Source organism: Fukomys damarensis, unplaced genomic scaffold, assembly GCF_012274545.1.
Source record: "Fukomys damarensis isolate Sample0158 unplaced genomic scaffold, DMR_v1.0_HiC HiC_scaffold_16, whole genome shotgun sequence".
NCBI classification, from domain to species: domain Eukaryota; kingdom Metazoa; phylum Chordata; class Mammalia; order Rodentia; family Bathyergidae; genus Fukomys; species Fukomys damarensis.
In genome coordinates, this window is record NW_022900928.1 from 84,293,945 (window position 1) to 84,307,272 (window position 13,328).

At 51.8% G+C, this 13,328-nt stretch overlaps 1 protein-coding gene across 1 annotated transcript in view; it reads right to left on the minus strand.

Moving 5' to 3' along the window:
* Positions 1–1,703: 1,703 nt before the first annotated feature.
* Dnajb6 (DnaJ heat shock protein family (Hsp40) member B6) overlaps positions 1,704–13,328 on the minus strand; it is a 66,554-nt gene continuing 54,929 nt past the window's right edge. Inside the window, exons 9-10 of the mRNA XM_010641613.3 lie at positions 5,547–5,753; positions 1,704–2,418 (exon numbers count right to left, since the gene is read on the minus strand). Of these exons, the coding sequence (XP_010639915.1) occupies positions 2,336–2,418; positions 5,547–5,753 (290 nt within the window). The 3' untranslated portion in view covers positions 1,704–2,335. The remainder of the gene's footprint in view (positions 2,419–5,546; positions 5,754–13,328) is intronic.

The window sequence follows — 13,328 nt, forward strand, 5'->3', positions numbered from 1 at the left end:
TCCATGGCTGCCCCTGCGGAGATGGCAAAGTGTGACAGTGGGCCATACCCATCACCTGGCGTCCTGGCACCAGGTCAATCCTACAGTTGGAGTGTGAACAAGCAAGGGAGGGACTTCCTGCTAAGCATGGAAACTCTTCCTTATGTTCATATCTCCTCCAGACTGAAGTGGGTTGGGCAGACTTTACACCCTAACCAAGGGAAGAGGAACAGGACAATGTCCAGTGGGATGCAGGGGCACCTTGTAGTCCTCACCCCTCTGCCAGCTGGCACCCAAACATAACAAACACAGTTCAGGAAAGGTACCCAGCCACTGCTGCATCAGATTCCAGCAGGTTCCCACAGCCATCCACAGGGGGCGGTGACACAGCCCCACTGGTGGCACAGGGCAGAGTCCTAAAGGCCAGTGCTGATGCTCCCAAGGTCTTGCCAGGTGCCTTGTGCCATCTCCTCCTCCAAGAGCAAGGGCCCGTGCTGCTGACCAGCCACACTGCAGGGGCTCTGTGGACACTGCCCTTCCTTGCCACAGGGCAAGGAGCTGTTTTGGCCTGTTGCTGACCCTGGTGTCACCTGAAAATACAGGTCCCAACCACTCTGGTGAGGACTCGTCATGAGGAGGACCGTGACACCCTGACACCACCATAACTAGCTGTGACCAGCCTCAGGTGGTGCTAGGCTGCAGGTGCCACCCAACCCCGTGGACTGCAGCATGCCTACATCTCATATCTTCAGAATAACAAAACCAAATGTCACAGGAGCCTGGCCCTCGGCAGCACCCTGTCTGGGCCATGATCTCCTCCATACGGGCAGCTCACACCTGGTGGTGTTGCAGCTGCTGGCTGGGCTGGGGCCAAGGAGGAGCCTGCCCTGGCCTTGGAGTGTCACACAGCATGCTCCCAGGAGGACATCTGTAAAGGGGCTGCATTGGACAGCAATGCATCTTCTGCCCCAAACATAACTTTATCTTGCATAAGGGAAAACATGGAAAAAGGCCTTTATTTTTTATAGTAACTGTGTACTTTACCGATACCGTGAATGCAAGACACCTGGACTCAATCACACATTTTATTTACGTAGGTAGCATTAAAATACATTACACCCCGGGGTGACAATTTCCACAATAAGCATTCAATCTAATCCATTCTCCACCCAGCCACCCCCACCACCTCCCACCAGAGCCAAATAAACAGCAAATTCATGTGACCATCATTTGAAATCACAGATGACGCCTGTCTGTAGCTTCCAAGCTGTGACACTGCTGCATGGATTACACCAAGTTTTCCTGGTTTCAGTAATGCAAAGTTGGACTGCAGCATTTTAGAACCACATCAACTCTTTTTACTGTCCCCTGCTTCCAAGAGGGCACAGGAAAATAGTGTGAACAGCACCCCCAGGAGGAACATGCAGGCAGGAAGTCAGGTACACCAGAGGTCTACCTGGTGCTCAATAAAAACAAAGGCTAAGAAGCAATACATCATGCAAGTGAACTGGTCATGGGAAGCTGGACAGAAGCTTGATAGAATAAAGGGAACTTTTAGGGAGCCAATGTCTGTTTGCAAACTGAAATGTTTAGTTCAAGCTTGTAGGGCAATAGCTGATTTATGTTGTGTGTGTGTCCATGACTGAGTTAATCAGCCTCTTTCTCCAGCATGATGAAATGACCCTGATCTACAAAAGCCAGAAATGCTTTTGCTGAGCAGAACCTTTCTTTAAAAGGGGGGCGGGGGGCTGGGAGATTTAGTAAACACTAACCAATATTTGGAGCTGACTTTGGACTCCTAGAGAAAACTGGAACTAGGACAATAAATATAAGGAATGATTATTACAGCTCAAGTGACTCATGGTGGCCTTTGTGTGGCCAGACCGCTCTGAACAACAGACTAACAGCCACTGTGCTGAGTTTAGTCACAATATCTTAAGTTATGCTGCAATGAATTCCTTCTAATTTCAAACACCAAGACGTCACGGGGAACCTCTCTGCAACATGTGCCCATTGCCTGTCTGTACCTTATTGTGCTTCACAGCTACAAAAACCTCAGTAGGAGCATGGGGGTGCAGAAGCTGGAAAGTAATTGACAGACTACTCTCTAGAGGAAAGCGTTGATGGATTTAGTGCTGGGGAAAAGCGGAGTCAGCAAGTAGAGCTGTATCCCAAATTGTGTACCATGCCACCCATGGTGTCACCTGTCTCGAGGCCCCTGATCCTACGATCCATGACCACACGACCATAATCCTGCTAAATGAGGTGGCCCTGGACAGCACTGAAAGACGGCTGCTACCTAGCATGTACACAGCTACACGCGAGCGGGGCTGTGCGTCTGCCAGGTAAGTCCAGCCTAGTGGTTCCCTTTGGTCGACTTCTTCTTCTTCGACTCCTCTCTCTGCTTCTGCTTCTTCCTCTTGCCACCTTCTTTGAACCCTAAGGAAACACGGCTTGTGAAACACTGCCATGAGATGCGGGCGGTCACCAGTACCTCCCCACATTAAAATGAAAGCAATAAACACAGCTTTTCTTGGTGTACATCCAGCCTAAGTAGAATCGGCAGGCCGAACCTTCGTCATTGCTCAGAGAACATCACAAGCACACAGGGAGAGAGGTGTGCACCTCGCAGCCAAACCAAGAGGCCAGCACCATCAAGATAGAGCCTTCAACTATCCTCAGCCTCCGCACCTACCTGTTTGTTCTTTGTCACCAATCTGTTCAAACCCCACCCTGCCTCTGGGCTCCCTGCACTCTGCAGATCCCTCTGCCAGAGCACCCTGCTATGGTGGGTCATTCTCATGGCTCAGTGGCCACCCATGAGAGAGTGCCTCTCACTCCCCCTGTGCTGTGCTTAAAGCCAACAACAGCATGACAACTCGTCCAGCCAAAGCCAAGGAGATGCTCACTCTCTGGACAAAGTGTTCTGCTTTCAGCTCTGCAACAGCTGCCTTATACCCAGCCCACACCAGAGTGTATGGGGAGGGGTTCGGGGCTGAATCTGGGCCACCTCTGGAGGCATAAAGGTCTTCACACCAGTGGTCACTCAATGTGCAGCAAGGACACACGTGTGAATGCACAGTTAGTCTCCTTAGGAGGCAGACACCAGGCAACAGGAGGTAAGAGAAAGCCAGCACACAACCTCCAGCTGCAGCCAGGACACAGTCCTGGCACTCAGAGCAAGCAGCTCTTTCCAAACACACAGAAGTTGAAGGACCCATTCGTTCTTTCACTCATAATCTTTACAATGTTGAATACTTTAAATTTCCCTTTGTAAAGGTCTTATGTTCTGGATAGGCCTATACTGTGTAGGACTCACAAACGCAAAACACTGCAAAATCTTCTTCTAAGTTTCTGTTTTGTGAACTGCTGGTTCCACCTAAACACCTCAGCCCTCTCCAAAGTGCACATCAGGTTTTAGAGGTCAGCAGCACAAAGTCACAGCACAGCCAAGAAGACAAGACAGGCTGGGAACACAGCTCAGGGAGTGGCAAAAGCAAGTGTTCAGCATGCAGAAGGCCTCGGGGTCCATCCCCAGCACCCAGGTCAGTGCCACATGAAGCCACACTGGTTACTTGCAGGACACAGCCACCAACCACCAGATCTCCCACCCCTACCTAAGAGTGCCAACTCCACTCCCTAACTCTGGGGTCACCTGACACCCCTGTTGCTAGGGGAAGACCCCACACATGCAATAGTGTTGTCCACGGCATTTAATTCAGGAAACACATTCTGAATGAGAGGACTCAGCTACCCCTCAGTGGCTCTGCCAGGTGGCTCAGCATGGCCCATGGCTGAGCCACAAAATGGGGGTAGGGGCGAGTTGAGGGGAGTGTTGTTCCCTCCTTCTAATACTTCCAAGGGACATCATGCCTGACCATATGCATCTTTTTAAGAAATTAGCCAAGATTTCCAAATTTGGCAGAAAGGTACTGCAGGACTTTCGGGAACCATACCAGGCCTGGCCCAGAGTCACCTAAGCCTTCTTAAACATAGGGGTTTTGGAGCCAGGAGAATCTGTAAGAGAGAGGTGACCCAGGACTACCTGTTCCTCAGGCCCAGGGAGCCTAGGTCTGCACAGGCCGTGGGCAAGCTGCAGATAATCCCTCTGGTAGAGAAGCCCACGGAGGTGGTTTTATTCCTCAAAGGGAAGTAGTAACTCTGGTGGCTAACTTAGTTTTAGTCCCAGTGCTATACTATGCAGCAGTTTCCCAGATGCTCCCTAGAAGCAGCTTTCTCCCCTCTCGGCAGGTTCAAGCAGGGATCCCTACCAGGGTACTCTTCCAAGCCCTCACAGCACAGGCCCAATTAGCAGCAGGGAAAGCACCAGGTTGCACAAGAATACAGGCTGCCATGTCTGCCCCAGAAGAGGGAATCTGCCAGTTCGTGACCTTGCCACAATCACAAAATGGCAAAGCAACGCGATCTGTGAAGGGAAGAATGGCTCTGCAGTCCTTGCTACAAACTCCTCTCCCCAGATTCCTCTGCAGTGGCCACAAGGCCTTGGGAACGCACAGCTGCTGGTCACAGTGGAGGGCAGGGATGCTCTAGGCCCGGCCCATCTGGACTCCTTTGTCTAGGGACATAGGAAATGACACAGTACCTTTCCAACAGTTCATAGTCCTTTGTTCAGGAGGAATTGGAATCTACACACCAGTCTCGTCTGCACTTTGTCACATGACCCTTCCCAAACCCTCAGACTACTCAGGACAAGTAGACCGTGTCCTGGGAGAGCTCTGTGAGTGTACTGTGCAGAGCAGAGACTTCCTGGATGACACTGCAGAGCAGCCCAGCACCCCCCAGCTCTGGTGACACGTGCCTAAGGGTAGGCTCCGTCACCCTCATACTGCTCTCAATTCCAGGGATGCTCTGCTCCAGCTGAAGAAACCCAAAAGTGACTTAAGGAACTGGTCCTTAAAGAGACAGCTCTAGGAGAGCAAGGGTGAGCCTTGGTCCCGAGCTCAGAGCGCCTCATGACCACATATGCACCGCCCCACACAGCACCAGCAGCCTCCACAGTCACCTGGCTGGCTGCACACACCCCACGGACCACAGCAACCTTGGCACACCACAAACATCCACCATATCCCAGGGAGCTTACTCAGAGACAAGAGGGAAAAGGCACAGCAGGGCCTGCACTCCAGCTGTCACTGGGTACAGCAGTGTAAGCTCTGCTGGGGACCTGGCTGCCTGGGCCCTGCTCTGCTTCCAAAGTGAAGCTGATGTAGATAGAGGCAGACATGGCTGTGCTACATGGGATCTAGTGAGGGATCTCAACCCCCAGCTCATGTGACGGTAAGGAGCGCTGAGGTGATACTCAGACAACACACTTGTGCACGTCACCAAACACAGGGACCCCACTTTAATTGTGGCAAGCTTTGCGTGGAGGAGCTCAGAGGGGAGCATAGGCTTAGGCACCACTCCACCTACATCTCCACTCAATGGCCTGGCGCCTGTCCCTGCCCCACCCACTCAGGTAAGGACGCAGCAGCACAGGCTTGATTTCTGTCCTCGCTGTGGGGGAGGATCGCGTGAGGGACGCTCCACACCAGGTCCACTCTGCACACCTGCTGAACTCATGGGGACATCCCAGATGCCAGGGACCCGAGGCCTGTCCTGCTCCTCGTCGTCCTCCAGCACGTAGTGGGGCACGGACCTAGCCACAGGGGTGGGGCGGGGTGGCTTCAGCGGGCGGGAGCTGGAAGGCTGGGCCGGCAAGGAGTGCTGGCCTCTCCGCATGCGCTCCTCAGCGAGGGCATCCTCGTCGGCCACACCTGAAAGGACATCATGGAGAGACCCGTGAGCACTGTCCAGGTGGCTGGCTCTGGAGAAAGAATCCGGAGAAGGGGTCCATATCTGCTCCTCCCAAGACAATGCCAGGGCCTGGGCTTCATCTTCAGCATGGAAAGAAAACAGCCCCAAGAAAACCAAGCCCATTCAGCCTGCTAAATTTAGTAAGTGTGCCCATGCCCAACCTTCAGGGCACATCCATAACTTCCAAGGGCACGACCAGGCTCACAGAAGCCGGCCAGCTACCCACCCTCAATATGATTCATCAAGCCAAATCTGCTACCTGGCACGCCCCAGAGGGCAGCAGACCCTATCCTGGGTACCCAGGAGGAAACCGGTGGGCTGTGGGGAGTGGTCCTGTGAGCCCAGACCCCCGTCACTGGGAAGACTCCCAGCTGGGCTAGGCCTACACCCAGCACACAACACATGCTCCCAACACACTGATTCCTTACTGCTCCATGGCTGCTCTTTTCAGTCTTTGGAAAGACAAATACAAGTTTTGCACACTGGATGGGTACTAGAAGTGAAATACAAAGGTGATGATTACAGAAGGGTTTCAACTCAACTGCCAAGATGGTATGAAGGCAGTCACAGATACAGAACTAATCCCCAGAAGGACCTCGTGGCGCAACGGTAGCGCGTCTGACTCCAGAACTAATCCCCAGGTGTGAGCCGAAGGTGGCAGGATGCCTGTCCCTCTGTACCCTGCACTCCCCTCTATCTACCTCCTCCTAATGAGCAGCAGTCATCCAGCACCCTCCAGACACATCACCAAGAGCCCGAAGCCAAGAGGTATGAAAGAGCCACTTTTCCTTGTAGGGTAAACTGTGGCACACAGCCATCCTGTACGCTGGCCTTTTCTTCATCCCTACTATCCCAACCAAGAATGACTGTTACTCATTGAAAAACAGGAAAGAAATGCATGCAGCTGTTCTTGTCTGCACCCCACTTGTAAGGACCTAGAACCATGGAGTTCCCAACTGGCTCCCCTCAAGTCACTGGCCCTGGAGAGCTCTGCTGACCTTACCCTCCAGCCAAGACCTCGGTAACCAACCACCTGGGCCAAGACCCATGGCTCGGTGCTAGGCTGCCCAAGTGTCCACTGGGCAGCAGTCTCACACCTCATCGTCCCCATCAAGCCCCACCTCCAATGCTTTGGAACCACTGAACCCAGCACCCAAAGGCTGGCCGACTGCATAGATCTGGATTCTAGGGGCTCCCCCTGAAAACAGGCAGGCATGTGGATGTGTCCATGACCTGAGACCCCATGGCTGCAGATCTAAGAGGAAAACCACCCCAGTACCTGGAAGTCTCACCACTGCAAGGCAGTGACAGCCAGAATGGGCTTGAAACAGGCCAGGCTCAGAGGAGTGGAGGGATCAGGGGCTGGCACCACCCTAGAGAAGTCTGTGAAGGGCACAGCCAGCAACAAGCTCCCCAGCCTATAAATCTGTTTCCAATTCTTGGAGCCCCCAGGACAGCAGGCACATAAGTCACCGCCACATCAGGTGTTGACAATGGAAGGTCAGGGAGAAGAACCACACCTGCTCACCTAGCTGCGTCCTAGGTCTCATGGGGCTCTGGGATGTTTCTCCACCTGCCTGGTGGCACCACATGGCCAGCGGTCACCAGGACATGCAGGAGAGAGTGAGCATGCAATTTGGGTCTATAAGAGCAAGAAGCCAGGCACTTACTCCAGACCTTCTGAGGTCAGGCCTGCCAAGCTACTGGACAGAACCTCCCCCACGTCTAATGTGACATTTAGAAAGCATACTTTTCAAGTGTGATGTGAGAAAAAACCACGGCTTCAGGTACATGGCACCCCACGTTCCCTGCTATATCCTGGCCTCCCCTCACTTACCTCCACAGCTGCCAGCTCGATCCCTGGCAAGCCCAGCACCAAGCCTTCCCATCCTCCTCCAAGCACGAGCACAGGCAGGAATGGGGTCTCCACCATGTGGTTCAGGGCATGCTCTCCAATCACCTGCACACCTGTCTGCATCTGCAGCTGCAGTGAGGCAGCAGGTGTGACCGCAGCAGCCCCACTCCAAGTGTTCATCCCTACAGACCCAGTCACTGGTTGCTAGGGGCCTAGAGTGCAAGTTAAAATGCCTGAGTTTCTTGCATTTAAGAATGTCGCTTGTCAACTGTGAAAAGAAATCTGTCTCTGGGTGATGGGCTCGCCCACTAGGGTCCTCAGGCGTCACCTACCAACTCTACATAGGCTGGGTTACAGAAACTCCCACTTTCAGATCTGTGTGCTACATGCTAAGAGTTGCATGTTCACAGCTTGTCTAGAAACTATCCCAAAACACACCAAGAACAGATACATTCAGTTTTGAATGTTACTGTCACCACTGCATGTGCCACCCTCATGTGCAGGGGTATCAGGGACTCCTGCTGGCCACTACTCAGAACCCAGGAGACCAGTGTACCCTCAGAGGGGCCCAGGATGGACAGCCACCTCAGAGCCTGTAGCCCCACAATGAAGCCTCTGCACCCTACCCACCCTCTCTCAAAGAGTGGCTGCCCCTGCTCCAGCGCCCCTGCTTCCAAGTGCAGCTCTTCCTTTCCTGGCCCCTGCAGCAGGAAGGGCCAGGTAGGAGAGGAGTGCTTAGCACAAGGGCCACTCTGCCTGAAGTCTCCATGATTGTGCTTCCCCACAGCCCATACCCCAAGTGGTTTGGTGGGCTTCTGTGCCCCAACCCTGCCAGACCATGTCCTGCCCCAAGAACAGAGCACCAAACCAGTGAGGACCAAAGCCTTGATGCCATGAGGTCCTCAAAACCTGTGTCTGAAAAGCGACTGGGAAAGGAAATGGGGGTAGGACAGTGCTGGGCACAGCAGCACATGCCTACAATCCCCCTACTAGTGAGGCACATTCACGACAGGGCTGTAATTAGTATGTCTCGCTGCCAGACAGCCCTGAACCACCAGTGGTACATGCATGACTGTCCCCTGATAGGACACACACAAATGTAATACCACCAGTGGATCAAGCCAGCCTGAATGCATTAACACTACCCTGGGCAACTTAATGAGACCCTGTCTCAAAATAAATTTTTAGAGGGCCAGCAATTTAGCTCAGTGGTGCCATGCCTGCTTCACAAGCACAAGGTCCTAAGTATAAATTAATTAATTTATTTATATATTTACAATATATAATATATACTGGGGGGCCTGGGGATACAGCTCAGTGGTATAGCTCCCCAGGTTCAATCCCCAGTACTGAATGGATGAATCATTTCTTTCCTACATTCTCCTTCCTTCCAGGAAGGAGGCACCCAGTGAGCCTCCTCCTCCCACTATAAACTGCCTGAAGGTGTCAAAATGCCAGCACCCCAACTACTGAGCTACTGAGGAGGGTGCACAGAGATGCACACCCAGAAATTCACCCTGTGTTCGTGTAAACCCACTGCTGGTTTCAGTATTATGGTCTCCAGAAGTCCCAGGGATGCCCAGAGCTGGCTCAACCAGGGCAGATACCTAACCAGGCCTGTGAGCTCCTGAGCCTGCCTCCATCACTCCCCTCTCCCCGCAGGGAAGAAGCTGGTGCTGAGGATGCTAGAGAAACAACACAATGCAGAGGATACGTGTGGAACCAAGAGTGAGGTTCCATACCAAAGCCATCACTGGGCGGCAGAACCCCAGACAGCTATGGACACCAGTTTCTCCCAATCATCCAGCTTTAACTTTCACCTTGAAGCCTCCCAGGCATGCAGCATCTCTGGGCTTTATCCTCAGGCCCTCCATCTGTGGGGTCCCTAATACCACTGCTCCCCATGACCCACAGGCTGGCTAGGCCAGATGCTAGCCAAGTGAGACCCAAACCTGTAACCCCAAGGACTTGCCTGTCCCCATGTGGTCAGGAAGGGCTCAAAACCACACAAAGGACAAGGATTTAACTTAGTGACGTCTCACCTGCCTGGCAAGCACAAAGTCCTGAGTTTGTTCCCCAGTACTGAAGAAACAAAACAACACAACACAACATAATGATGAAAAAAAAATACAAAGACACAAGTCCAATTCAAGCTCTCAGGTGACCTTCACACACTGCCCTTCATAGCAGTGCCATTCATCCCAACCCTGGGAGGCAGGAGGGCACCGACCAGCTTCAGGAGCCAGGCAGTACCATCGTCCCACTGCATTAGCACTGAGCCCACACTTGGTACCCACAAAAGGTAACCACAATTGAAAGAGAAGCCACCTTCTAACCACAGCCCTGCAGGATGGACAAGCGAAAAAGGGAAAGGAGTGTGTCGGCAGCACTCCTGCCACTAATATATAGCAGTGAGAGGAAGAGGAGCTGCAGAGAGCCTGGGGATCAAAGGAGACATCAGTATACAAGGACACTGCTGAAAGACAGACCAGCTCTGCAGAGAGGACACAAAAATATACCTCAACCAACTTATGAGATCTGACTCTGGCAAGTAAATGACTCAGACATGGTGGCGCAAATCTGTAATTCAGCACTCAGGAGGATGTGAACCCAAGGACTCCACAACGAGTTCAAGTCCACCTATACTACAAAAAAGATCCTGTCTCAAAACAGGAAAACAATCCAAGTAACAAGTAAATGTTGTTCACGCACATTATAGCCCACCACACTGCTGTGGAGGGTGACCTGACTGTGATGTGAGAACACATTGTGTGTTGACTTCCCTGACGCCAGCCTCACTTCCCAGAATCAAACACAGTTCCCCCTCACCTCAACTGCAAAACCAATAAAAGGGTTCCAAATTTCCCTGCTTCCCTAAACAGCAGGTCCATGGGGTCACAGCTGCACACAGACTGAAGGGCACTCTTCCTCCAGAAAAAGCCTGTGTGCCCTGCAGACAGCACACCCCATGTCTGTCTCCAATGACACTTTGGCTCCAGTGAACAGCCGCCTTCTAACTCTTGGCAGCCTGCCCCCAGGAGGGCATCTAGACCAGGACTACCAGAGGACATCAACGGCCACATGAGAAGGATCTGGGAACTGCTCGCCTGGTGCAGTGTACATACTGCTGAGCTTCTCAGGCTCCCTTTCCTTCAACTCACTTTGCAAATAACTGAAAAAGGTAAAGCCAACTATATTAAAAATCTAAATGCACTTAGATAGATCAGCACAAGTAACACCTGTGAAAAACTACCTCAAATCCTCAAGGAGAGGTTTTGGCTCCCAGTCTCAGAGGCTTCAGTCTATGGCTCCACTACTTCAGGCCTGAGGCTGGGTTGAAAGACTCAGAACAGAGGGGGAGAAGGGGGAAGGTGCTCACCTCTATGCAGCCAAAGAGCAGGAGAGACAGAGGAGAAGGGGCTGGGCCCAGGTACAGCCCCTACCAGGGATACAAGCCAAATCCTGCCTTTAACCCGGCCTCACCAGGTACCACCACCTGTGAGATTTACTTCCCCAGAGCTCACTAGCTGGCAACCAAGGCAACACAGCAAGCCCTTGGGGGAGGTTTTAGATGACCATAACCATATCTAAGGTACAAAACTACTACACATTTCCTACAACTGAACAAGCACTTAAGAACCTCACTATAAATTTGACAAATGCAATACTAACAGCGTAATACACTAAAACCAGGGAAACCATCTGAGAATGAGACAGAGGAACAGAGCTTCCCTTCATGACATGGGGTTACCAGGAGGGAAGGAAGCACATGGAAGGCAGCTAGGCACAGGCTTTTGCAAATCCCTGGTTCCCTGCAATGTTCCCAAAACAGCCCTCAACTTTGACACCAACAAACGCAAACTTCCTTAGGAGTCAATGCAACCCCTCAATGGGGGCCACAGGATCCTCTCTTGGCACAGCCTACAACTCCCTAGGTCAAACTAAAATAAGCGTGGGTGGCCTCCCCATCTCAGTTGCTCACATCCAGTGTCCCAGTCAGAAAGTATTCCATTTCTGCATGTAGCCCTTTCTGAACTTCCCATGTGATGCCACAGCTAGTGCATTACTCCTCTTCAGAAATTTAGCAGGTGTTCAAACAATTTTGGCTTAACAATTCATATTATAAAGATAAAATGCAACGGTGTTTTAGAAAACCTCACTGCTGATTCTATAATGGAGATACTTTACTATTTTAGCACAATTTCTGCTGATACAAACTTTCCCCTTTCGAGGGTTTGGGGGTGTTTTGTTGTGGTTTCGGTGCTGGGGATGGACCTGGGGCCCTGCATATGGTAACAGCACATTCTACCAGTAGTCACTATGTATATATTAACTATTAATACTTATAAATTACTAAAACAAAGATTAGGTTACAAGAGCTCAAGTTTCTTTTCCATTTGGAAAACTAAAAATACCCAAAAAGCATCCTGCTTTATAAACCCAAGTTCAATGAAAAAAAGAACAAAAAACACAGGATCTGCCAGTTTCTGAGCCAGGCACTGAGATACTCTGGAAGCTATCACAGGAATGTGCAGCAGCTGCCACACATGCATGATCTTCACACTGGGGGCTTGCGCTCCCAGGCTAATAGTATGCAAAGAAGGATTTCCACAGATAAACATCACCAAAGGCCTCTGCAAGGGTCCTTTTATTATTATCTTTGGGGTCAAGAGAAGGATCTGTCCCATACTTGGATCAGAAACCCCACTCTGCTGGTCTGACACACACACACATCCAAACTGCCTGCTGGCCCATCCAAGACCACACCTGAATCACCAGAAGCACCCAGGCCCACTTTGCTCCCATGCTCACAACAGGTGATACACGGGGATACAAAGGAAATGCTCTTCACTTCCCCTGTGTGCACACACAAGACAAACCTCAGAGGTGAGCACAGGCACAGAGTGCTATCTGCAGGAATGGAGGAATGCAAATAGGAGGAGGCCAAAACCAAGGCCCTGAACACCTGAAACCGGAATAAATGACCAGAGAGGTATAAGTGTGGACAAGTTCTCTACCACTTGACCACAGCTCCAGTCCAAGTCATATTTTGGTACTACAGGGGACTGAACATAGGGGTGCTCACTCCACCCCTTCTGATTACTAAGAGACAGTCTTGCTAAATTGCCTGGGTCGGCCTCCAACTTGTGATATTCCTGCCTCAGCCTCTTCAAATAGCTGGAATTACAGGCATGCACTACACCCAGCTTTAATTTTTAATGGCCACTTATTAGAAGTGGCCCCTGGACCTCCCGGACTGCGCGACACACACCCAGCAAGGACCCAAAGACCCCGGAGGGGGTCTCTTCAGCTGCCGGCCTGCCTGAGATCACCCGGCGGGTGCGCGACCTACCAGACTGCGCAACACACACCCAGGAAGGACCCAAAACCCTGGAGGGGGTCTCTTCAGCTGCCTGCCTGCCTGAGATCACCCGGCAGGTGCGCGACCTCCCAGACTGTGCGACAACAGACCCAGTAAGGAAGGTAGACGCGCGGGCGCCCTTGAAACACCCCCACGACCTCCCCCCTCCATTCTCAAACCTCCTGATTGGGCCAGTCCTTAGACCAACTCTGCAGAGGCATAGGTTCTCATGAAGGGTAGTTTTCTGAGCTCCCAACTTTGAACATCTTTAAAGAAAGGGCAGGGGAAACCTGTAATAGAACTGAGTGGAGTTCAACC